The sequence below is a fragment of the Symphalangus syndactylus genome, chromosome 14, assembly GCF_028878055.3.
Source record: "Symphalangus syndactylus isolate Jambi chromosome 14, NHGRI_mSymSyn1-v2.1_pri, whole genome shotgun sequence".
In the NCBI taxonomy this organism is placed as follows: domain Eukaryota; kingdom Metazoa; phylum Chordata; class Mammalia; order Primates; family Hylobatidae; genus Symphalangus; species Symphalangus syndactylus.
This window is the reverse complement of record NC_072436.2, coordinates 62,719,455-62,743,575: the sequence shown is the minus strand read 5'-3', so window position 1 is coordinate 62,743,575 and position 24,121 is coordinate 62,719,455. Positions and strand designations below refer to the sequence as shown.

General features: G+C 39.9%; 1 protein-coding gene across 1 annotated transcript in view; it reads left to right on the top strand.

Moving 5' to 3' along the window:
* The window catches only part of LOC129462996 (EF-hand domain-containing family member C2-like), a 128,087-nt gene that overhangs the window by 28,598 nt on the left and 75,368 nt on the right, over positions 1-24,121 (top strand). The window contains exons 5-9 of the mRNA XM_063617743.1: positions 8,642-8,893; positions 10,171-10,203; positions 10,678-10,816; positions 16,771-16,939; positions 23,698-23,840. Of these exons, the coding sequence (XP_063473813.1) occupies positions 8,642-8,893; positions 10,171-10,203; positions 10,678-10,816; positions 16,771-16,939; positions 23,698-23,840 (736 nt within the window). The remainder of the gene's footprint in view (positions 1-8,641; positions 8,894-10,170; positions 10,204-10,677; positions 10,817-16,770; positions 16,940-23,697; positions 23,841-24,121) is intronic.

Sequence of the window (24,121 nt, the reverse complement as noted above, 5' to 3'; positions counted from 1 at the left end):
GGTGTGTATGTGCCACATTTTCTTTATCCAGCCTATCATTGATGAGCATTTGCATTGGTTCCAAGTCTTTGCTATTGTGAATAGTGCTGCAGTAAACATACGTGTGCATGTGTCTTTATAGTAGGATGATTTATAATCCTTTGGACATATACCCAGTAATGGGATTGCTGGGTCAAATGGTATTTCTGGTTCTAGATCCTTAAGGAATTGCCACATTGTGTTCCACAATGGTTAAACTAATTTACACTCCCACCAACAGTGTAAAAGCATTCCTATTTCTCCACATCCTCTCCAGCATCTGTTGTTTCCTGGCTTTTTAATGATTGCCATTCTTTATTTTTTGAAATGGAGTCTCACTCTGTTGACCAGGCTGTAGTACAGTGGCGCGATCTTGGCTCACTGCAAACTCCTCTTCCCAGGTTCAAGCAATTCTCTGCCTCAGCCTCCTGAGTAGCTGGGATTACAGGGGCCTGCCACCACACCCGGCTAATTTTTTTTTTTTAATATTTTTAGTAGAGACAGGGTTTCACCATCTTGGCCAGGTTGGCATTGAACTCCTGACCTCGTGATCCAGCTGCCTCAGCCTCCCAATGATGGCCATTCTAAGTGGCATGAGATGGTATCTCATTGTGGTTTTGATTTGCATTTCTCTAATTACCAGTGATGATGAGCTTTTTTTCATGTTTCTTGGCTGCATAAATGTCTTGTTTTGAGAAGTGTCCGTTCACATCCTTTGTCCTCTTTTTGATTTTTTTTTTTTTTTTTTTTTGTAAATTTAAGTTCCTTGTAGATTCTGGATATTAGCCCCTTGTCAGTTGGATAGATTGCAAAAATTTTCTTCCATTCTGTAGGTAGCCTATTCACTCTGATGATAGTTTCTTTTGCTGTACAGAAGCTCATTAGTTTAAATAGATCCCATTTGTCAATTTTGGCTTTTGTTGCCATTGCTTTTGGTGTTTTAGTCATGAAGTCTTTGCCCATGCCTATGTCCTGAATGGTATTGCCTAGGTTTTCTTTAGAGTTTTTATGATTTTAGGTCTTATGTTTAGGTCTTTAGTCCATCTTGAATTAATTTTTGTATAAGGTGTAAGGAAGAGGTCCAGTTTCAGTTTTCTGCATATGACTAGCCAGTTTTCCCAACACCATTCATTAAATAGGTAATCCTTTCCTCATTGCTTGTTTTTGTCAGGTTTGTCAAAGATCAGATGGTTGTAGATGTGTGGTGTTATTTTTGAGGCCTCTCTTCTGTTCCATTGGTCTATATCTCTATTTTGGTACCAGTACCATGCTGTTTTGGTTACTGTAAACTTGTAGTATAGTTTGAAGTCAGGTAGTGTGATGCCTCCAGCTTTGTTCTTTTTGCTTAGGATTGTCTTTGCTGTATGAGCTCTTTTTTGGTTCCATATGAAATTTAAAGTAGTTTTTTCTAATTCTGTGAAGAAAGTCAATGGTAGCTTGATGGAGATGGCATTGAATCTATAAGTTACTTTGGGCAGTATGGCCATTTTTATGGTATTGATTCTTCTATCTATGAGCATGGAATGTTTTTCCGTTTGTGTCCTCCCTTATTTCCTTGAGCAGTGGTTTGTAGTTCTTGAAGAGGTCCTTCACATCCCTTATAAGGAATAATATTCCTAGGTATTTTATTCTCTTTGTAGCAATTGTGAATGGGAGTTCACTCATGATTTGGCTATTATTGGTGTATAGGAATGCTTGTGATTTTTGCACATTGATTTTGTATCCTGAGACTTTGCTGAAGTTGCTTATCAGCTTAAGGAGATTTTGGGCTGAGACGATGGGGTTTTCTAAATATACAATGATGTCATCTGCAAACAGAGACAATTTGAGTTCCTCTCTTTCTATTTGAATACCCTTCATTTTTTTCTCTTGCCTGATTGCCCTGGCCAGAACTTCCAATACTATGTTGAATAGGAGTGGTGAGACGGGGCATCCGTTTCTTGTGCCAGTTTTCAAAGGGAATTCTTCCAGCTTTTGCCCATTCAGTATGATATTGGCTGTGGGTTTGTCATAAATAGCTCTTACTATTTTGAGATACGTTCCATCAATACCTAGTTTATGGAGAGTTTTTAGCATGAAGGGGTGTTGAATTTTATTGAAGGCCTTTTCTGCATCTATTGAGATAATCATGTGATTTTTGTCACTGGTTCTGTTTATGTGATGGATTACATTTATTGATTTGCGTATGTCAAACCAGCCTTGCATCCCAGGGATGAAGCTGACTTGATCTTTGTGGATAAGCTTTTTCGTGTGCTGCTGGATTCGGTTTGCCAGTATTTTATTCAGGATTTGCGCATCGATCTTCATTGGGGATACTGGCCTGAAATTTCCTTTTTTTGTTGTTGTTGTTGTTGTTGTGTCTCTGCCAGGTTTTGGTATCAGGATGATACTGGCCTCCTAAAATGAGTTAGGGAGGAATGCCTCTTTTTCTATTGTTTGGAATAGTTTCAGAAAGAATGGTACCAGCTTCTCTTTGTACCTCTGGTAGAATTTAGCTGTGAATCCATCTGGTCCTGGGCTGTTTTTGGTTGGTAGGCTATTAATTACTGCCTCAATTTCAGAACTTGTTATTGATCTATTCAGGGATTTGACTTCTTCCCGGGGTAGTCTTGGGAGGGTGTATGTGTCCACAAATTTATCTATTTCTTCTAGATTTTCTAGTTTATCTGCGTAGAGGTGTTTATACTATTCTCTGATGGTAGTTTGTATTTCTGTGGGATCAGTGGTGGTATCCTGTTTATCGTTTTTTATTGTGTTCATTTGATTCTTCTCACTTTTTTTCTTTATTAGTCTGGCTACCAGTCTATCTATTTTGTTGATCTTTTCAAAAAACCACCTCCTGGATTCATTGATTTTTTTTGAAGGGTTTTTCATGTCTCTGTCTCCTTCAGTTCCACTCTGATCTTAGTTATTTTTTGCCTCCTTCTAGCTTTTGAATTTATTTGCTCTTGCTTCTCTAGTTCTTTTAATTGTGATGTTAGTGTGTTGATTTTAGATCTTTCCCACTTTCTCCTGTGGGCATTTAGTGCTTATAAATTTGCCTCTAAACATTGCTTTAGTTGTGTCCCAGAGGTTCCGGTATATTGTGTCTTTGTTGTCATTTGTTTCAAAGAACTTATTTATTTCTGCCTTAATTTTGTTCAGTTTCCATGCAGTTGTGCGGTTTTGAGTGAGTTTCTTAATCCTGAGTTCTAAGTTGATTGCTCTGTGATCTGAGAGACTGTTTGTTATGATTTCCATTCTTTTGCATTTTCTGAGGAGTGTTTTACTTCCCGTTATGTGGTCAACTTTAGAATAAATGTGATGTGGTGCTGAGAAGAATGTATACTGTGTTGATTTGGGGTGGAGAGTTCTGTAGATGTCTATTAGGTCCGCTTGGTCTAGAGCTGAGTTAAGTCCTGAATATCCTTGTTAATTTTCTGTTTTGTTGATCTGCCTGATATTGACAGTGGGGTGTTAAAGTCTCTCATTATTATTGTGTGGGAGTCTAAATCTCTCTGTAGGTCTCTAAGGACTTGCTTTATGAATCTGGGTACTCCTGTATTGGGTGCATATATATTTAGGATAGTTGGCTCTTCTTGTTGCATTGATCTCTACCATTATGAAATGCTCTTCTTTGTCTTTTTTGATCTTTGTTGGTTTAAAGTCTGTTTTATCAGAGACTAGGATAGAAACTCCTGCTTTTTTTTGCTTTCTGTTTGCTTGGTAAATCTTCCTCCCTTCTCTTATTTTGAGCCTATATGTGTCTTTGCATGTGAGATGGGTCTCCTGAATACAGCACACTGATGTGTCTTGACTCTTTATCCAATTTGCCAGTCTATGTCTTTTAATTGGGACATTTAGCCTGTTTACATTTAAGGTTAATATTGTTATGTGTGAATTTGATCCTGTAATTATGATGCTAGATGGTTATTTTGTCCATTATTTGATGCAGTTTCTTCATAGTGTCAATGGTCTTTACAATTTAGTATGTTTCTGCAGCGGCTGGTACTGGTTTTTCCTTTCCACATTCAGTGCTTCCTTCAGGAGCTCTTGTAAGGCAGGCCTGGTGATGACAAAATCTTTCAGCATTTGCTAATCTGTAAAGGATTTTATTTCCCCCTTGCTTATGAAGCTTAGTTTGGCTGGATATGAAATTCTGGGTTGAAAATTCTTTTCTTTAAGAATGTTGAACATTGGCCCCCACTCTCTTCTGGCTTGTAGAGTTTCTGCCAAGAGATCAGTTCTTAGTCTGATGGGCTTCCCTTTGTAGGTAACCTGACCTTTCTCTCTGGCTGCCCTTGACACTTTTTCCATCATTTCAACTTTGGTGAATCTGACAATTATGTGTCTTGCAGTTGCTCTTCTTGAGGAGTATCTTTGTGGTGTCCTCTGTATTTCCTAAATTTGAATGTTTGCCTGTCTTGCTAGGTTGGGGAAGTTCTCCTGGATAATATCCTGAAGTGTGTTTTCCAACTTGGTTCCATTCTCCCTATCACTTCCAGGTACACCAATCAAACATACATTTGGTCTTTTCACATAGTCCCGTATTTCTTGGAGGCTTTGTTTGTTCCTTTTCATTCTTTCTTCTCTAATCTTGTCTTTACGCTTTACTTCATTAAGTTGATCTTCCATCTCTGATATCCTTTCTTCCACTTAGTCGATTCAGCTATTGATACTTGTGTATGCTTCACAAAGTTCTTGTGCTGTGTTTTTCAGCTCCGTCAGGTCATTTATGTTCTTCTCTAAACTGGTTATTCTAGTTAGCAATTCCTCTAACGTTTTTTCAAGGTTCTTAGCTTCCTTGCATTGGGTTAGAACATGCTCCCTTAGCTCAGAGGAGTTTGTTATTACCCACCTTCTGAAGTCTACTGTCAATTCATCAAACTCATTCTCCATCCAGTTTTGTTCTCTTGCTGGCGAGGAGTTGTGATCCTTTGGAGGAGAAGAGGTGTTCTGGTTTTGGGAATTTTTCAGCCTTTTTGTGCTGGTTTTTCTTCATCTTTGTAGATTTATCTACCTTTGGTCTTTGCTGTTCGTGACCTTCAGATGGAGTTTTCGTTTGGACATCCTTTTTGTTGATGTTGATGCTATTCCTTTCTGTTTGTTAGTTTTCCTTCTAATAGTCAGGTTTCTCTGCTGCAGGTCTGCTGGAGTTTGCTGGAGGTCCAATCCAGACCTTGTTTGCCTGGGTATCACCAGCAGAGGCTGCACAACAGCAAAGATTGCTGCCTGTTCCTTCCTCTGGAAGCTTCATCCCAGAGGGGCACCCTCCAGATGCCAGCTGGAGGTCTCCTTTAAGCGGTGTCTGTCAACCCCTCTTGGGAGGTGTCTCCTAGCAGGCACAGGGGTCAGGGACCCACTTGAGGAGGCAATCTGTCCTTTAGCAGAGCTCGAGCACTGTGCCGGGAGGTCTGCTGCTCTCTTTAGAGCTGGAAGGAGGAACGTTTAAGTCTGCCGAAGCTGTGTCCACAGCCACCCCTTCCCCCTTGTGCTGTGTCCCAGGAAGATGGGAGTTTTATCTATAAGCCTGTGACTGGGGCTGCTGCCTTTCTTTCAGAGATGCCTTACCCAGAGAGGAGGAATCTAGAGTGGTAGTCTGGCTACAAAGTCATTGCTGAGCTGTGGTGGACTCCGCCCAGTTACAAGTTCCTGGCAGCTTTGTTTACACTGTGAGGGGAAAACCGCCTAAACAAGCCTCAGTAATGGGGGACGCCCCTCCCCCCACCAAGCTCCAGCGTCCCAAATTGACTTCAGACTGCTGTGCTGGCAGCGAGAATTTCAAGCCATTGGTCTTAGCTTGCTGGGGGGATCCACTGAGCTAGACCACTTGGCTCCCTGGCTTCCACCTCTTTTCCAGGGGAGTGAGCAGTTCTGTCTCACTGGTGTTCCAGGCACCACTGGGGTATGAAAAAAACTCCTGCAGCTAGCTTGGTGTCTGCCCAAACAGCTGCCCAGTTTTGTGCTTGAAACCTAGGGCCCTGGTGCTGTAGGCACCCGAGGGAATCTCCTGGTCTGAGGGTTGCAAAGACCATGGGAAAGGCATAGTATCTGGGCTGGAGTACGCTATTCCTCACCACACCGTCCCTCACGGCTTCCCTTGGCTAGGGGAGGGAGTTCCCCAACCCCTTGCACTTCCAGGGTGAGGTGATGCCCTACCCTGCTTCAGCTCGCCCTCTATGGGCTGCACCTACTGTCTAACCAGTCCCAATGAGATGAGCCGGATACCTCAGTTGGAAATGCAGAAATCACCCTCCTTCTGCATTGATCTCCCTGGGAGCTGCAGACCAGCGATGTTCCTATTCGGCCATTTTGCCAGCCACCTCCAGGAAAAGATCTTTTGTGCCAGGAATTGAGAATAAATACCAAGAACAGCTAAGAAATGTTTTAAATAATTTCCTTTCAGAGTGGGGACATCATTTTAGCATTTATTCCCTCAGGGAGAAGATTCTTCAATAAATATAGAAATCTTTGGGAAATTAGGAGTTTAATAAGAGGCTTCTATGTTGACTTTCACATATTCACTTCTGCAGCGTTTGCTGTCTTGAACTGTAAAGTTAAAATTAAACAATTTAACTTAGACTGAAAAGAATCCCAATGGTATATTATCAATAATGCTTTTCTTAGAGGCCTCATAATGCCAAAGAAACATTTTTCAATCGATTGAAATAGTGGTCCCATAATTTCATTTAAATATCAGGGATAAGACTGAAGAGTCTTTGGAAAGCCATCATGTCTCCCCACTGTCTTGGGTTAAGACTGCCCTCGACAGATAGAAATTTCGAGAATTTACAAAAAGATTGTATAACCTGATTTGGGATAATATCTTCCTTGTCAGTGTGCACTTCCTTATATAACAGTCCTATTTGGTTACATCAGATGAAATGGGGGCAGTTTTACTCCATGAAAGGGCTGCAAAAGTGCAAATAGAGGGAAGAGTTGCCTCAAGAAGACTCTGGAACTAGTGGTTCCTGGGACAGGACAGCCGAGGCAGAGGCTCTGCAGACCTTAAGACCTTCTCCATTTGCTGTGCTCCTGTTTCTCCGGGGCATTCTTATCCTTGTACCTAAAGCTTTTTGAGCTAAAATAAAACAGTGAATATGTTTCTTCCCTTTTACCTTCACAAAAATCTTTGAATGAGTAAGAAGTATGTACACATATGAATTTCCCAGTGAAAAGACAAATTATGTTTTTGGTTGAGATAGAGTCAATTAACAGAGTCAAACATATAAATCTTAAGTGTATAGGTCAACAAGTTTTGTAAAATGTGTGCAGTTGAGTAACCAACACAAAAATCGAGATGTAGAATATTTTTACCACCTCAGAAAGTTCCTTTCTCCCCCTTTCTGGTCAAATTCCCTACCCAGAGGCAATTACTGTTCTTATTTCTGTCACCGTAGATTAGTTTTGTCTGTTCTTAAATAAGAATTTTAAATCTTCTTGAAAAGTCAGTTTTAAAAAATATTAAAGAAGTATAGTTTTTTTTTTTTAATCTTTTTTTTTTCTTTTTTTGGACAGAGTATTGCTCTGTTGCCCAGGCTGGAGTGCAGTGACACAACCTCGGCTCACTGCAGCCTCTGCCTCCCAGGTTCAAGGGATCCTCCTGCCTCAGACTCCTGAGTAGCTGGGATTACTGGCACCTGCCACCGGACCTGGCGGAACTTTTTTGTATTTTTAGTAGAGACGGCCAGGCTGGTCTCAAACTCCTGGCTTCAAGTGATCGACCCAACTGTGGCCTCCCAAGGTGCTGAGATTACAGGTGTGAGCCACCGCACCTAGCCAGAAGTGTAGTTTAGTGTATTAATGTTTATATGAAAAACTTCCTCATGCTTGTCTCTATTCTTTTTTTTTTTTTTGAGATGGAGTCTCACTCTGTCGCCCAGGCTGGAGTGCAGTGGCACGATCTCTGCTCACTGCGAGCTCCACCTCCTAGGTTCATACCATTCTTCTGCCTCAGCCTCCCGAGTAGCTGGGACTACAGGTGCCTGCCACCACGCCCGGCTAATTTTTTGTATTTTTAGTAGAGATGAGGTTTTTCACCGTGTTAGCCAGATGGTCTCGATATCCTGACCTCGTGATCCACCCGCCTCGGCCTCCCAAAGTGCTGGGAATTATAGGCGTGAGCCACCGTGCCCGGCCAATTCTTAAGGTTAAAACTGGTTATAGGTGCATATGTATCTATGTCATAGTTGAAATTAAAAACAAAATCACAAAATAATCTGTAGAAAAATATATCTTTTTTGTTTTCTTTTTTTTTTTCCTCTGAAATGGAGTCTCACTCTGTTGACCAGGCTGTAGTGCAGTGGTGTGAACATGGCTCACTGCAGCCTTGACCTCCTGGGGTCAAGCAATTCTCCCATCTCAGCCTCCCAAGTAGCTGGGACTACAGGCGTGTGACACCACACCTGGCAATTAGTATTATTTTTTTTAAGAGTTGTGTTTTTGCCGTGTTGCACAGGCTGGTCTTGAACTCCTGAACTCAAGCAGTTTTCCCACCTTGGCCTCCCAAAATGCTGGAATTACAGGCATCAGCCACCGTGCCTGACCAAAAATATATCTTTATATATTTGTCACTTGATTGTGTGTATCTTAGAAGTGATTATGCAAAGCCTGCAACTATTATTGACATTTTCTCCATTTGCAGGCTGTAGAACACGTAGAGCCCTTACGTCCCTACAAATCCCTCAACACCCCAAAACAGTTCTACCAGTATCATGGCAAGATTTTGCGTTTCTTCTGCCTGTGGGATGACTCAGTCTCGATGTTTGGAGACCGTAGAGAACTCATCCTGCATTACTTCTTGTGTGATGATACTATTGAAATCAAAGAATTGCTTCCACCCAACTCAGGCCGAGATGCTGTCAACGTGTTCCTCCGGAGGAGTAAGCTGCCCAAGGTGAGCAGTGGACACAACCACCTTCTGAATTTGCTTGTGGGTCAAGAGACTAGTCACTGTTCGGAATGTTGTGTGTTATGACTATATGATGATAGTAACCATGCACTAGTTCAGGTATTCAGAAAACTTCCATTTTATGCTCTCTGTTAATATACATCTGTGAAAGAAATACAGAGAATATGATCAATTAGAGTTGGAACATTGAAGTTAAGGCAAGTAAAGGAAAAAAGTCAAATGTAAGAGAAAGCACCTATTCATCATTGAGTTCACATCCAGTTTTATGAAACTAAATGACTCCTTAGTAAAAGAATTGCTTGTGGCTTTGGACAGGGCACTGCAGACTACTGAAGAGAGCCCATGGTTTGGTCTGGGTTGTGAATACAAACACACACTTATACACGTGCACCTACGTGCATGTACACATGCACTCACAAACATGCACATGCAAGTTTACAAACCAAAGTGCCTTTTCTGAATGTAGCAACTAGTCACCAACTGGCCACTAGCTAGTGGCAGTGATGACTTTTCGATTTTGTTTAATATTAAAAAGAGTTGTCAGATTGATTTCTACAAATATTTATGGCCATTTGAGACCTCATGTAATTTGGGTGCAGCAGAAACAGCCCAGACCTGGATTAGAGTTGTGAGTCTGCCCCTTAATAGCTGTGTTACCTTGGGCAAATCACTTAACCTCTTTCAGCTTATTTTCCCGTCTTTAAAATGTCATAACATAGTAAAAAAAAAAAAAAACAAAAAAAATGTCGTCTAACGACCTGTAAACACCTATAAGGACACTTAAAAACATAAAGGCTTTTTCAAAAGCTCTATGTTATATTTTCTTTCTTATTTGGATAAAGTGTCTTCTTAGTGCATATGGAAAAGTGACCATAATGCTAATTTCCGAGGCAAATAACTGCTGGCCATTCAGTCCTCACCGGGAGGCTTTCCCAGATTCTCTGAGCCCACTGCTGGAAGCCCTACTGCGTTTGCTAGGAGGCAGGGGAGGCACAATTTGTCCCAGAGGGAGCCCTGGGATACGCATAGCAGGCAACCAGGAGGTGCCAGAAAAACCTGCTTTTAGAATGGCTTTGAAAAATAGGCTAAATACAAAATAATAATGAGAAACCTGACATTTACAGCATGCCAACATCAGTTAATTCATTTTATTCATTCATTCAACAAATATTCATTGAGTGCCACCTCTATGCCAGCCCTGGGGTTATAGTAAGAAAGGGAGTGGATTAAATCCTACATCTTGTTTTGATTTTGTCTTCCAGAATTGCCCACCTAGAGTCTACCAACCAGGCCAGGTAACAGATCGAGCAGTTCCCAATTCATATGGTGACTTTATAAAGAACCAAGCGGGTAGCTACCTGTTCGATAGATACAAGGGAAGGAACCTCATATTTTGTTACCTGTTTCTAGTGTGACCTCTTTTGGAACCTGAACAGTGGGGCGAGTTACGTACTCTTCTCTTGTGAGATTGTGAATGAAATCGATGAATACATAAATGTATGCATTGTACTGCTATTTATCAGTAATAAACATGCTGAAATGTCTATATAAATATATGCAATGCATTGCAGTTTGTAAGTATAATACTACAGTGCTAAAATAATACTTTAGAATATTAACATCAACTGGTTGCCTTTTTATTTGATTTTTAAAATTTACTTATTAAAGATTGAAGTTTTATCTTTAATTTCCTTTTTTTCTCTGGGAAGGGGTTCTTGGTTCTTTGGAGGGTCCATGGTGCCAATGCTATGTTCCTTTGTCTTTATTAGCTAGGAAAAATAGACCAAGAGTTTTACAAAGATAGTGACCTGTCCCTAGGAGTCACCATCAATGTGTGGGGAAGAAAAGTGCTCCTTTATGACTGTGATGAATTTACAAAGTCTTATTATAAGTCTAAATATGGAATTGGTAAGTGATACATATGTTAATTAAAAATATTTTTTAAATTAAATTGTTCCCTAATTAAGATTTTACTTTGGAGTTTCAAATGCTAGGCTCATAATAGCTATCACTTATTGTGCATTTGCTATCTTCCAGCCGTTTGTTGTCTTATATATTCCTAACAATTCTCTATGGATAGGCTCATTATCCCCATTTTAGAGGTGAAAGAAACCGAGGCTTAAAGGGCGCTCATTTGTCCAAGGTTATGCAGTGAGCAAAGAGTGAGCCAAGATTTGAACTTGTCTGCCTGATGCTTGGGGGGCAAATGTTTTGGTTTAGCAATTGAAATGGAAATCTGAATACTTTTCTTTTCACTTAATTCTTCTTACCACAATGGATATACCTAATTGAGTTATTGAGGGAATTCTCTTCTGCTAGTTTGCTCTACCTTTCCTGGTGAGGCTCAGCCAGGTTTTAAGCTTCTCTCTTCTCAGATATTAACTCCATTCCAATAAGGTTAGTTCAGCTCAGAATGAAAATGAGCAATTGATTAAGCACCTACTGTATGTAGGTCACTGTAGTAGACTTAGGAGATAGAGTTGTGTAAGAGGTTTCTAGGCTGGAAGGGCAACTGAGACCTGCAGCGTGTGACACCGTGTTATGAGTGTCTTGGAAGCTGGTGGAGGACGTGACGTGAACCCTAAAGCATAAACCCTCATTTGTTAAACTCACCTCTACCTGAGGCTCCAGGTACCTGCCGCTGCTAGGAATTGATGGGACTTGCTGACCTCCCAGTTTGGGACTGGAGTTGGGATAGTGGGTACTTAGTCCTGTACTTCTTTCTGAACCTTGGAGTATTCATATGAACACACTTCCCCGAGGGGCGAGATGGAAGCCAGGTGCAACCGCAGCTTCTTAAAAGACAAGGTGCTTTGTCACTAGAATGAGATGAAGCCATGTTATGTGTCTTGTTGTCTGCATTGTGTAGTATTCCTGGCCTTCTAGGAATCTTTATATTGTGAGAGAAGGCACATCAAGTACACAAGGGGGTTAGAGTGAAAAAGGCTTTCAGTTTTACTCTTAGGTTCATTAGGGGAATTTGTTGCACTGCATCTGCATGCCAGATTAGTCAAAATGTACGGGCCCTACTGGGGCCAAATTGGTGGCCTCTTTTTATTTTATTTTCTAAAATTAGTCCCCTTCAGTGGACACAGTTGGGCATATTTGCCTTGGGGACTGTGGACAAGAAGCAGCCAGGAATGTGCAGGTGGCAGCTGCTATAGAGAAGCTGCTGGTGGCCCCTAGACTATGGGAAAAGAATTTGGCCTTTAATAAATGTAGATGCCTGTTTGGAATCCGTAAGTCTTTAGTGTAGAATGAAAATTTATATGTATATATCAAGATGAGTCACCAAAAACCTTAATTTCACCTGATGATTACCTTAATATAAAGGATGTGGTAAGTGTTCCAAAGCATTATATGATTCCTTAAACATAAAGTCTAACTTTTGGTTGATGTTTGTCTGTCAGCTTGGTGAGAATACGAAAGTTGCATTTGAGAAAATGAACGTCCTACTGGTGGGACTTACTATGTTGTTAGGGTCTTAACGGCTTCTCTAGAAGATTTTTCGAGGCAGTGTGAATTCCCTGGTGTGCTCCAAATCGAGCCATCTTGGGTAAATGTATCAGCTTCAAATGTCCTATGGTCCATTTCAGTCGAGTCCTTGTGCTTAATTTCTTTCTGTTCACTTCTTTTGTTCACTCTGTGGACTAATTGTATTATGTAAAAAAAAAAGTAGTCTGTGCCTTTAAAGCTAATACAGCATGAGCATTATGCATTTAAACAAAATTATACAAATGCAAAATTATGATGCATTTCATAGTCACATTGACTTTTTATATTTCTCATAACATGTTAAAATATCCCATTTAACAGACACTATTATTACACAACATTTCTTGAGTTACAACAGTATACTTAATGTAAGTAAAGACTAGAAATTATGTTGAGGTGGAGGGGAGAATGAATCAGTATTCTCTGATAATCTTTGCATTTGCTTTTCCTGATTTTTTGGTAAGGTTAAATTAATATCCTTAATGTTACTTAGATGCAGTTATTTCTGCCATTTTAATTTTATTTATAGTTCATCTGGTCTCAGCAATTTTTTAAATTGACCAAATTACACGCGTTATGTTTTGGTATCCTTAAAACCCAAACCAGGACAAAGTCCCATCAATAATTGTGGTTCTGTCAATAATTGTGGTCACATTTCCTCCCTTGTCAATAATTGTGTTCAGTAGAAAACGTGGGTATCTCCACTGTGCAGCACGCAGGAAGGATCTGACAAGCACCAGCAACACAGCTAGGGGCCTTTCTAGCAGGAAGTCGGGGGAGATTTCTAACGCAGTATGCCACCTTGGTGCTCTAGTACCTTCTCCTGTGTAATGATACCCCAACATACTTTGGGGGATAAAAAAACGGCAGACAGAGGAGGAGTTGGCCACAGTCCCAAGAAAGGTACACGGATAACCTTTCTATTTATGTAGAAGTGGAGGGCTTGCTAGAATTCCAAGAGACATTTGAGCTCCTGTGTAAAACTCAATCTCTTAAGATGATTCCTTCATACATTTAAGGATTCTAAGGAGAAGGTGATTCCATAGATTTCTTCTCTTTAATAGTGCAGTGTGACCCCCTCCATCAGGCGGTTTAGCCATCCTGCTGGCCCTGGGTTGCCTGCCAGGCTGTAGCATGTCACTCCCTCATTATTTTATGTGAATGAACACAGTCCGGCAGAGGGAGGTCTGTTGATCTTTCCTATAGCATGAAGGTTGAAAAAGGCTCTAAGGGTTCCAGCAGGTGTCTCTTTCACTAAAAGGACAGGGATCAAATGTAAACTGTTCTTACGTAGGAATTTCTGCTTTAGGTTATTATTTGTCTATCAGTGGACTTTCTTATTTTTTCTTAGTAGCTGGGACAATGAAACTAGCAACAAGATTGTTCATTCTCATTGGTTTTGAACACTTATTGGGCTATGCTTAGATTGAACAAAAATCTTAAAGCATCTTTAATTTTGTGGAGTCATTTCTGGCCATCTGAATTTTCAGGAACAGCAGGACATTTAAGATGAGTGTTTAATGATTATTTGAGTGAATTGGACCCTTAGAATTGCACCAATAGGATAGAATTGGCTTCTGGTCTCATCACATGGCCCTGATGGACCTAACAATTTTGTTTATTTTGCTTCCCCTATAAAATGAAGATGGTTGAGATGGGAGGATTCTTAAAGATTTTATAGCTCTAACATGATGTGATTCACGAATTTAGGTTTCATTGAAATCATTTGACGTGGTATTGAATACAAGCACAAGTGGATTTACCTTGAAGCTAATGAAGCATAATCTTTAGAGGTCTTCCTTTCCAGGGGTCCCAATCAAAGGCCTTTGTCTTAGTAATTTGACATTCTTTGTCTAGAAGAACTTTGCCCAAATTATTTAGGCTTCCAGCCTCCCAAAACCTGTATTCATCTCTAGGCTACTAGAACATAAGCAGTGAACTTTGAGGTAACTAAAGGCTTTTCCCAGGAGTCTTTCCCACTGAGAAGGTGAATAGAAAATCACCACGAAGAAGCATTAGGACTCCTTTGCAATACGTATCATCTGTCTGCCAATTTGTTGGAATCTAGTCAACCATGGATGGGCATTCGAGATAATATATATATGTTTTGACAAGTCACTTGGAATTAGAGGAATCAGATAATGAAAAGACATATCTGTCTCAGGATCTAGCAGAATGCCAACTTGAGACATTGGGGAAGATGCTTTGTACAAAAATGTATAGATTTTCATTTATTCAATGAATATTTTTGAACACCTAAAACATGCAGGATGCTGGGATGATGGAAAACCAAAGTGAGGAAACTTGTCATTCAGCTGTGAGTCCAGAGCTTTGTGAATGTATGCAAATTACTCAGATAAATAGGATTTAAAGTTGGGTCTGGAGCCAGAGTTTCGAAAAAGATGTATGTGGTGGTATAAAACTCAGGCATGATGGAGTGGAAAAGTTCTCAGCTTTTATACACTAGATGGCACTGTGCGTGCAGAGGAAAGCTCTAAATTGGTTCTTTTGTTACTTAAATTTGTTGCAAAAATTATGTGGTTGAGAAAACAACAGTGTGTTATAAGCCCCGTAATTCTGAGGGGAAGTGTAGAATGCGATCCTAATTACTTTGAGATTCAATATGTGTCCTCTTTTGGTTAGACTGCTGAGATTGGTATGTAGAGTTGTATGTGTATGTCTCCTGTTTTAAGAAACTGCTCAGGCCCAGATTTTTAAATCACATAGAGCTCTCCTGCCATGGCTATGATGTTCTTCCTGAAATGAAAGACCAAACAGTGGTGCGTTAGATGTCATGGTTAGCAGTGATAGAGTCTACCACAATTCTGCCCAGTTCCAAGATTTGAACTCTCCTCTTTATTTCCAAGACTTTTCTTTAATCACCATAAAAATAGCAATAGTTGAAGCTCACAAGTCACTTGTACTGGCAGACTGGCTCCCCCTTTCACTGAGTCACCTTTATAAACATGTCTGCTGTAAGCAGTCTCTGTTAGGATGTAACAATACTCTTTTGGGGATTGTTTTTGGGGAAATTTCACACAAAGGCTGCTAGGAATTCTAAGGAAATATGAAAGCTGAAAATGTTTTCAACAAGAGTTAGAAATGACCTCAAGCCCTTAGCCTTTTGATCATCAGTTAAAAAACAAAACAAAAACCAAACAACCACCTTAATATTAAGAGTTAGGTTGTCTTGGATGAAAAATTGATCTCCACTTTCTCTTCTGGAGGTGTGCACTAAAATTTGTACTCTTCCTCTGTGGGAACTTTGACAGTGGAAAAGGAAATATTTGCTTATGTAGAACTCCTTTCATTCATGATTGAAAACACCTATGTCATACTGAAGCTTGGTGAAGAAATAGAAAATAGATTCTGTGGGAGTTTGTTTTGTTTTGTTTTGTTTTAGGAAAGATCTGGCATCTTTTTTTGCCATTTATGTTGGGGACAAACAGTGACTTGGATAGATCAGGTCAATATGTTCTTTGCTCTGGAGAGCACGGTTGCTTCTGAGATTGTACAGCCTCGCAAATGAGTACCTGAAAGCTTCTAGTCTCTTACAAATATGTTACCAGCTCTCTCTCCACCTCTCTTTCTTCACAGATGATAAGTATATAAATAAAATCAACAGTATTTACCGCGTAGCACTCCCTTGGAGAGAGTAGGCAGTTGGCTATTTTAAAAGTTTTTTCTCTTTCTGTTTTGTTTGCTTCATTGCATTTGAGTGCAATTGTAGTCTTTTCTTGGGCTTAACAAAAGCTACCTGGGGCCGTGGCTGGTGAGAGGAAAGTTTTGTTTTGGTGTTTGTTTTTTGAACTACATGGGGAAGTACTATGACCTGGAGTTGCTTTGGAGGCAATGGAGGGTACTCAAATAGAGGGTGCAGTAGGAGGAGATGGTGGATGGGGAAGGATAAAGGTGAATAGTCAGGAGTAAGTCCTGTTTGGAAAAGAATTTTATTAGTGAGTGTTGACTGAGCTAGGAGAGGGCTAAATTACAGGTTAAAATATGGAATGAGTGGCATAAATTTCAAGTGTGAATTTTCATATTATTGGAAAAACCAGAGGAGAACAAAAAATATTCAGAAATGGGAATGTGATGACAAAATATAAACGTTTACTTATTTGACATAGTTTTTTTTTTTTTTTTTTTTACTTTTGAACCAATGGTGATTATTAAGTGAGTTCCATGGTTTTTGTAAACATGATTGAAAAGTACTCTCACAGGATTTTGCTATGTTTTGTTTGAAAGAGTTTAAAAGAGTCTACAAAGGTCTCCATGTTCATCTTGAAAACATAGCAAACCTTTCAAAACAGCCATAATCAGGGCAAAAAAAAAATATTGATGTTTTGTGTGCCTTTGTTTTGTTGTAGAGAACTTTACTTCGGTTTCGTGCAAGCGTCCTTCTCCTCCTCCAAAAATAGAAAGGAAATTTCCACCTTACAACGGTTTTGGTTCTGAGGAGGATTCTCTCCGTAACTGCATAGACCTCAGGCCCACACCTCATCGGAGGAACTTCAAGAAGTTTATGGAAAAAGACAGGTGCTTGAGGGAACCATGATTTTAGTCTGATCTTTCCCAAATGTGTTTGGGGTTTATAACATAGTTCTTATGACAAAACAGATGTCACGCAGCTCATCTAATTGCAAGTCCAGGGAGACATTATTATAGGCTTTGAATGAGGTTGATTAACATGCACGTATTAACAGGTTCTTACTTGAGTGCTTATTTTAGTAAGTATCATCTGGAGGCCCCTAAAGTAATATTATCTCCAATATATGTTGCCTTTCCATATCTATCTATATATTTGCCTCTCGAAAATAGGAAAGATGTAGAGTAGGAGTTATCCAGCTCTTTCTTAAAGGGAAATCTTTCTTAAATAGGAAATATTTTTGGCTTTGTGGGCCATACCGTGTCTGTCACAACCACTGAGATCTGCCTTTGTAGGGCGAAAGCACCACAGACAGAATGTAAATGATTGTGTGACTGTGTTCCAGTAAGACTTTTTTTATGGACAATGACATTCAAGTTTCATATAATTTTTACGTATCAGAAAATATTACTCTTATTTTGATTTTGCCAACCGTTTCAAAATGCAAAAACCATTCTTATCTCAAAAGTCATATAAAAACAGGTGGCCTGGTAGATTTGGCTCACTGACTGTGGTTTGCCAACCCCTGCTATAGAGATTTCAAGGGTTTATACGTGTTTTTAAAAATGTTATTTGGTGATTAATGTTGTTTTCACTTGAGAGGTTGGTTGAGTTCAGTAACCATAGACTTCTCACTTGGCTGAATATAATTTTAAATGATGGACTTTCAGAAGTATTCCTAATAGGCGTGGAGAAAAACCTGCCTGTAAATCATGCATGTAGAGTGTAGACACTGCCCTCGGCTACTTTTTGCTTCTGCAGGGAGAGCAGGCCCTGGAGAAAGAAGTCAGGGGAAAAGTGGTGGGGAAACACTGTAGATGCTTGAATAGGATGTGGGCTAAGGGTTACAGTCCTGTGTGAGGGAAATAATGGATCAGGAGATCCTGGGGAGAAACAGTGATAAAGGGAACGTGGTAAGTCTAGGAGAAGGAGAAGAAAAAGACATCCGGAATTTCATAAAATTGATTGGGGTCAGGTGCTATTGTACCACATTTGAAGGAGAGAGAACAGCAGTTGTCTTATATCTATAAAAGTGGTAAACATCAATTAAGAATTATATAGAATGTCTTAAAGTCTGCCTTTGCTATGATATGATGTCCTTTTGTCTTTCTAGAAATAATCTTTTAAGGATTTTAGGGTTCTATTTTTAAGTTTTAGATTTGATGGTTCTCAGGAATGGTCCCTGTACTTTTTAGAAATGCTAATTATGGTGCCTCCCCCCGCCCCCCGCCCCCAGCCCCCAGACTGACTGAGATAGAAGCTCTGGGGAAGGGGCCCAACATTCTGAATTTTCTCAAGTCTTCCAGTGGATTCTGAGACACACCAGTGTTTGAGAACCACTGATTTTTATCACATAAGAGGGTTGCCAGCTTATACTCTGTCCTCCCTTATCGAGAACAGTGTTTAGGGGAGGTTCCGGGGTAGGACTTTTGATTGCTAACTGCTGTTTTTAAGGACAACCACCCAAAGGAGGTGGGCAGGAAGAATGTGCCTATTGTAAAAGGAGAGGGAATTTTTCTTGTAAGTAAACAAGATGAAATATTATCCAGGGTGTTGCTTCTGGAACCCAGGGGAAAACCATTCTTTGTGAGTAGTTGACTTAGTCCCTCTTTCTGTCTACACTGGGTAAACTTGCCCACAGAACACTGACTGTAGATGGTATTCCATGTTCTTGTCATGTTGTCATGGCTGGAGAATGGTAGTATAGGCACAAATGTCTCTCATTTTGTTCTTTCTGTCCACTGCTCAATCTGTGCCAGGAATACACATTCCTCAAGCTCTTATCACACAGGGACGGTGTTTCCGTAGTAACTAGCACATTCAGCTGGAGACTTACACATGAGTTTGAATAACCCAAGGTTTCAAAACTGTAAGAACCTAAGGAAGATGATTTCACAAAACATACAAAGAATAGTTTTTTAAAATACAAATAAACTGTGAATTGAGACATGAAATTGTACATGACACATTGATTATATATGTTGCTATTGAAAATGTACTTGGTGCTATTGTTATGAGGTTAACACTGATCTGTGAGTCATTGAAGGGAATCGTTTCAGGTTAAAGCATATGAGCTTTTGATGGATATAAAGATCTTCTTTATTATCTGGGTAGATATCGCTGCGGTAGCCTGCCGGGCAGATTGTCTAGTCTGAGGAGGGAGAACCAGGATAATATCTTTCTTGCTGCACCAGGCTGAGTTGGTTACTCTGTTCTTTGTGTGCCCACAGTACTCTGTTGATTATATCTCTAATAATAATATTGCTACTATTACTGATTACTCATAATAAGCCATTAATGGTTGCTATGTGCTATGTTACAATACTTAATCTAATGTAATCATCAAATCCTTGGAAAGTAGATAATGTTATTGTACCCATTTTTTACATGAGAAAACTGAGGCTCAGAGAAGCCATGCAACTTCCTCAAGGTCACACAGCTAATTTTTAGCTGAACTAGGAACTGAACCCAGGGAAATCTGACTTCTGGAATTTACCTGTCTTTTGGCAGAACCTATACCTATACATATAACAGTGCATCTTAATGACTTGTTTATGTAATTTGTGGTCTCCTCTTAGACCAAGAGCTCCTTGAGGGCAGGGGCCAGCTTTATTGCTTCCATAAGAGTTAGTGGTGCTGGCTATATATTTGGGGATCAGTAGTTTGTCTAAGAAGAGAAGGAATGGATGAAGTGAGCAAATAGAATAAATGTTCACTCATCCAGTTCTTAATCATGGATAGAAGAGACAGATGTCTTCTCACCAGGAGGGTTATTATACCAGACTTGTGCCAGTCATAACCATATGGCATCCAAAAATTCATGGTTTAATCTTCATCTCTGTCTTGTTACAGATATTGCCCATCTGCTGTCTCCATTTTTCCCTTCTTTGAAAAATGTTTCCCCATTAATAAAAATAAGCCTTCATGTGTCTTCCAATCATAAGACTCTATAGCTCTAGATATGTTTGAGGCTTTCAGGGTGTATAGCCCTGGATGAGCCATTCATTATCTTAGTGAACAACTAGTTCTTGAATCCCTGCTGTGTGCCAAGCAGTGTTCTGGGTGTTTGTGATACGTCAGTGAACAAAATAGACACCAAGGCCTGCCATCGTGGAACTTATATTCTAATTCTGGGAGGTGGACCATCAATTAATACATAAGTAAATTATGAAGTATTTACAAGATGTTAAGTACTATGAAAAAAATAAAGAAGGTATTAAGTTGCTGTGGAAAGAATAAAGGCAGATTGGGAGTATGAGGCTGAGGAACATTCCTGTTTGCAATTTTAAGTAGTGTGGGCTTGATGGACTTTACTGAGGAGAAGAAATGTGCTCCAGGCAAAAGGAACAGTTGGTGTAAAGGCCCAGAGCAAGAAGTGTGCTTGGGATGTGCAAGGAGCATCCGGGAGGCTGACATGGATGGAGTAGATGAGTAAAGAGCAGAGCACACAGAAAGGAGATGAGAGTGTATGGGGGCCTGGGTACACAGAGCTCTACAGACTGTTTAAGGACGCTTTTGACTTTAAGTGATAAGGGGGCCATTAGAAAATTTGAGCAGAGAAGTGACTTGAGCTGATTTTCTTCTTAAAAGAATCATTCCAGTGTAGTGTTGAGAGCAGACTATAGATGGCAATGGTGGAAATTAAGACTGGGTAGGAAGCTACTGCAGTAGTCCAAGAGAAAAGTTTGGTTGCTCAGATCTGGGTGAGTGCAGTGGAAATGATGAAATTAATTAGTGGATCCTGGAATTACTTTGAGGGTAGGGCCAGTGGGATTCCCTGACAAACTGGATGTGAAGTATGAAACAAGTGAGTTAAGATGACTCTCAAAATTTGGGCTTGAGCAACTGGAAGGGTGGAGTTGCCATCCACTGAGATGAGAAAGACTGGAGATAGGGTAGGTTTTGGGACAGGAGTAGAAGTTCAGTTTTAGAACCAGTTAAGTTTGGGATGTCTATTAGATATCAAGTGGCAATACCAAGTAGGCCGTTGGATACGTGTGTGAGTGAGTATAGGGTTCAGAAGATAGGTGAATGTGGATGCCATCAGCATGTAGATGGTATTTAAAGCCATGATACCAAATTGTATTAAAGCCTTTGAGATTGGATGAGATCACCAAGGGAGTGAGTATACCTAGAGCAGAGCGTGACGAAGGAATAAACTCTGGAACATCCCCAATTAGGAGCTTGGGGAAAAAAGGAGGAACCAACATAGGAGACTAAAAAGGAGCAAACAAGGAGGTAGGAGCAAAAGCAAGAGAATGCTGGATCCCGGAAGCCAGTGAAGCAAGAGTAACACTGAAGGAGTGATCATTTGTGCCAATTGCTGCTGATTGGTTAAGTTAGATAGGCACAAAAAATTAAGCATTGGAATTGGCATTGTGGAGATCATTGTTGACCTCTACAAGAGCAGTTCAGGTAGAGCAAACCTAATGGAAATGGATTCAAAAGAAATTGGGAGAAGAATTTGAGATAACGATTTTAGATAACTCTGGGCTGTATGTAGAAAAAGTTAAGACATGGCTTCTGGACCTAGGAACTTATAATTTGTTTGGGGACAATGGGAATAAACACATTTTTAAAACAGCCATCCAAGAGTACAAGTCTATATAGAGCTACATTGAGTGTGACCTTAGAATTGATGCAGGAGGTATAAGTAGGTGGTCAGCTGGAGTATTGTGATAAAAAAGAATATTCTGGGAAGTTCGAGAAGTAGTTAATAGGGAAATATCTGAAAACATTTGCATTGCTTCTCAAAGTATGCCCAGGGGACCACCTTATCAGAATCTTCTGGGGTGCTTATTAATAATGCAGGTTTCTGGAGATGTGAGCTAACTACTGAATCACCCCATATCTCTGGGGATTGGACTCTGGATTCTGTATATTTAACAAGCTCCCCAGGGGACTTTTATATAAAATAAACTTTGTGAACTGCTAGTCTAAAAATTTTATTGAGTAGATTATATTCTCAATTGATGAGATCTCCAGAACACTAGATTTAGGTGAAAAAAAAAGGCATATTGAAAGTGTGAAAAACCCACAGTTAACATATACACTTATAAATTCCAAGAAGTTAAATTTACAGTAATATTCCTTTTCCTGAAGTTAGACCTTCCTCAGTTGTTTCAGTGATATTTCGAGTATCTGAAATGTTACGGCTTTTTGTGTGAGAGGGGCTACCAAATCTATTTGTTACGTATAAATCCAATTATATACCAGAGAAGATGGTTGACAAAGCATAGCTTCCCCCCACACTATATGAGGTCTGTCTGAAGCCAGGAAACTGGGTACAGAGAAAACAGCCATGCAGACCTGGCTGCTTTGCTCAGGTTGTTCTGGGGTGAGCCTTCCAAACTGCTGCACACCGTCTCACATGGGGCCTCAAGCCTAGGAATCTTGGTGCCATCCTTTCTCAGCCCGGATTCTTGTACAGCCTGAGAAAGGAGCAGAGAAAAGCACTTTTTGCCTCTGCAAATCAGAAATACTTGGTTTATTTTTTATTTATTTATTTTTTTTGAGACGGAGTCTCGCTGTGTTGCCCAGGCTGGAGTGCAGTGGCGCAATCTCGGCTCACTGAGGAGAACACAAGGAAAGAATGATTTTCAGCATAGGAGACCCTGCAAGGGAATACTTCTCTGCTTAGGGTTGTGACAGAGGACATGGTTTATTCTCCTGTGTACCTCCCTGGGGTAATGATTTTAGTTATCAAAGACCTCTCCAAGGGTTTATTGTTTCTTAAAAAGTCCACCTTTCACTAGCTGATATCCACAGACATGCTTCTGCTGACAGATCATAAATCAGTTTCTTCAGTGACCAGGCAATCAGCTTCGGTAACTTTTAATTCTGTAATTTGACCCTACCTTTAGTCTACTAGACTATTCTATTTATGCATAGAATTCTGAGTGCAAATTCCAATCAATACAGATCTCATAACAATTTTCCATAAACATTTATTGAATACTTACAATGTAAAAAGTATTATATTAGATAATGGTTAATAAGACAGTCTTTGTCCTTGAAAAACAGACTTGTAATGGCTTACAGTACGAGTGATAAGCACTATTTTTTTTTAAAAAGAGGTGGGTCGATCATATTTGTTACAGCATTTGAAAAGGAAAAGTTAATTTTTCCCCTGAAGGAAGTTGGGGGCATGCTGGGAAGCTGGAGGAGTGAGTCTGAGAGGGGAGGATGTGGGCTGGAAGACAGAAAAGTAAAGGGCATGAGACAGTGAGTGGTGAATTGGGGAGGTAGCCCCAGATACTGGCAGAGCCCAGGATTTCCCAGGCAGTAGGGCTAGGTGCTTGCTCTTCTTTCCAGCATGATTATTGTGATTGGTGACTAGCCTTGTCATTAGAGAACAGCCTGTTAGTGCAACTGGTTTGAGCAGTGTGTTTATGACGTTTGTTTTGGGTTCATTTTCCCAATGTGTTACCCAGGATATGTAAAGAATGAGAGATATCTCAATATACTGAGAAAATTCCTCTGCATTTAGATTTAGAACCTTAATTAGAAGATGGTTGAACTCTTTCACTTTGGACAGTTTATGCCTACTATATTAAAGCGATATTATACCTTTTGCAGACTTTTTAAAAACATAATATGTGGAAGATTACCTGTATAATGCTGTAACTGTCATTTCTCTTCCATTTAGCTATGGCTCCAAAAGCAATATACTCCGTTTTTTTGCAAAACTAGTCACAGACAAATCTGTTGACTTGGACAGGAGGTTTGTTGTTTCATATTATCTCAGTGATGACACCATTTCAGTGTTTGAACCTATGCAGAGGAATTCAGGTAAGAGATATACTCTTCACAGTATTTTCTTGAGAACATTTTAAGTGTCTCTTCATGTTTGAAAATTAGGGAACATGATCTGATTTTGTAGCTTAGATTATCTACAATAATGGCTTTATAAAAAAAAAAACCCCGAACAATAGGGTTCTTTTTACAGATCTCTTAAATGGGAACTTAAACATTTAAAATGATAGAAGTGGAACAGTTATGGTTGGCTTAGGGCTGGGGGACCTGGAGTTACCTCCTTTTTGCCACTATCCCCACTTCTGCTGTGGCCTCTG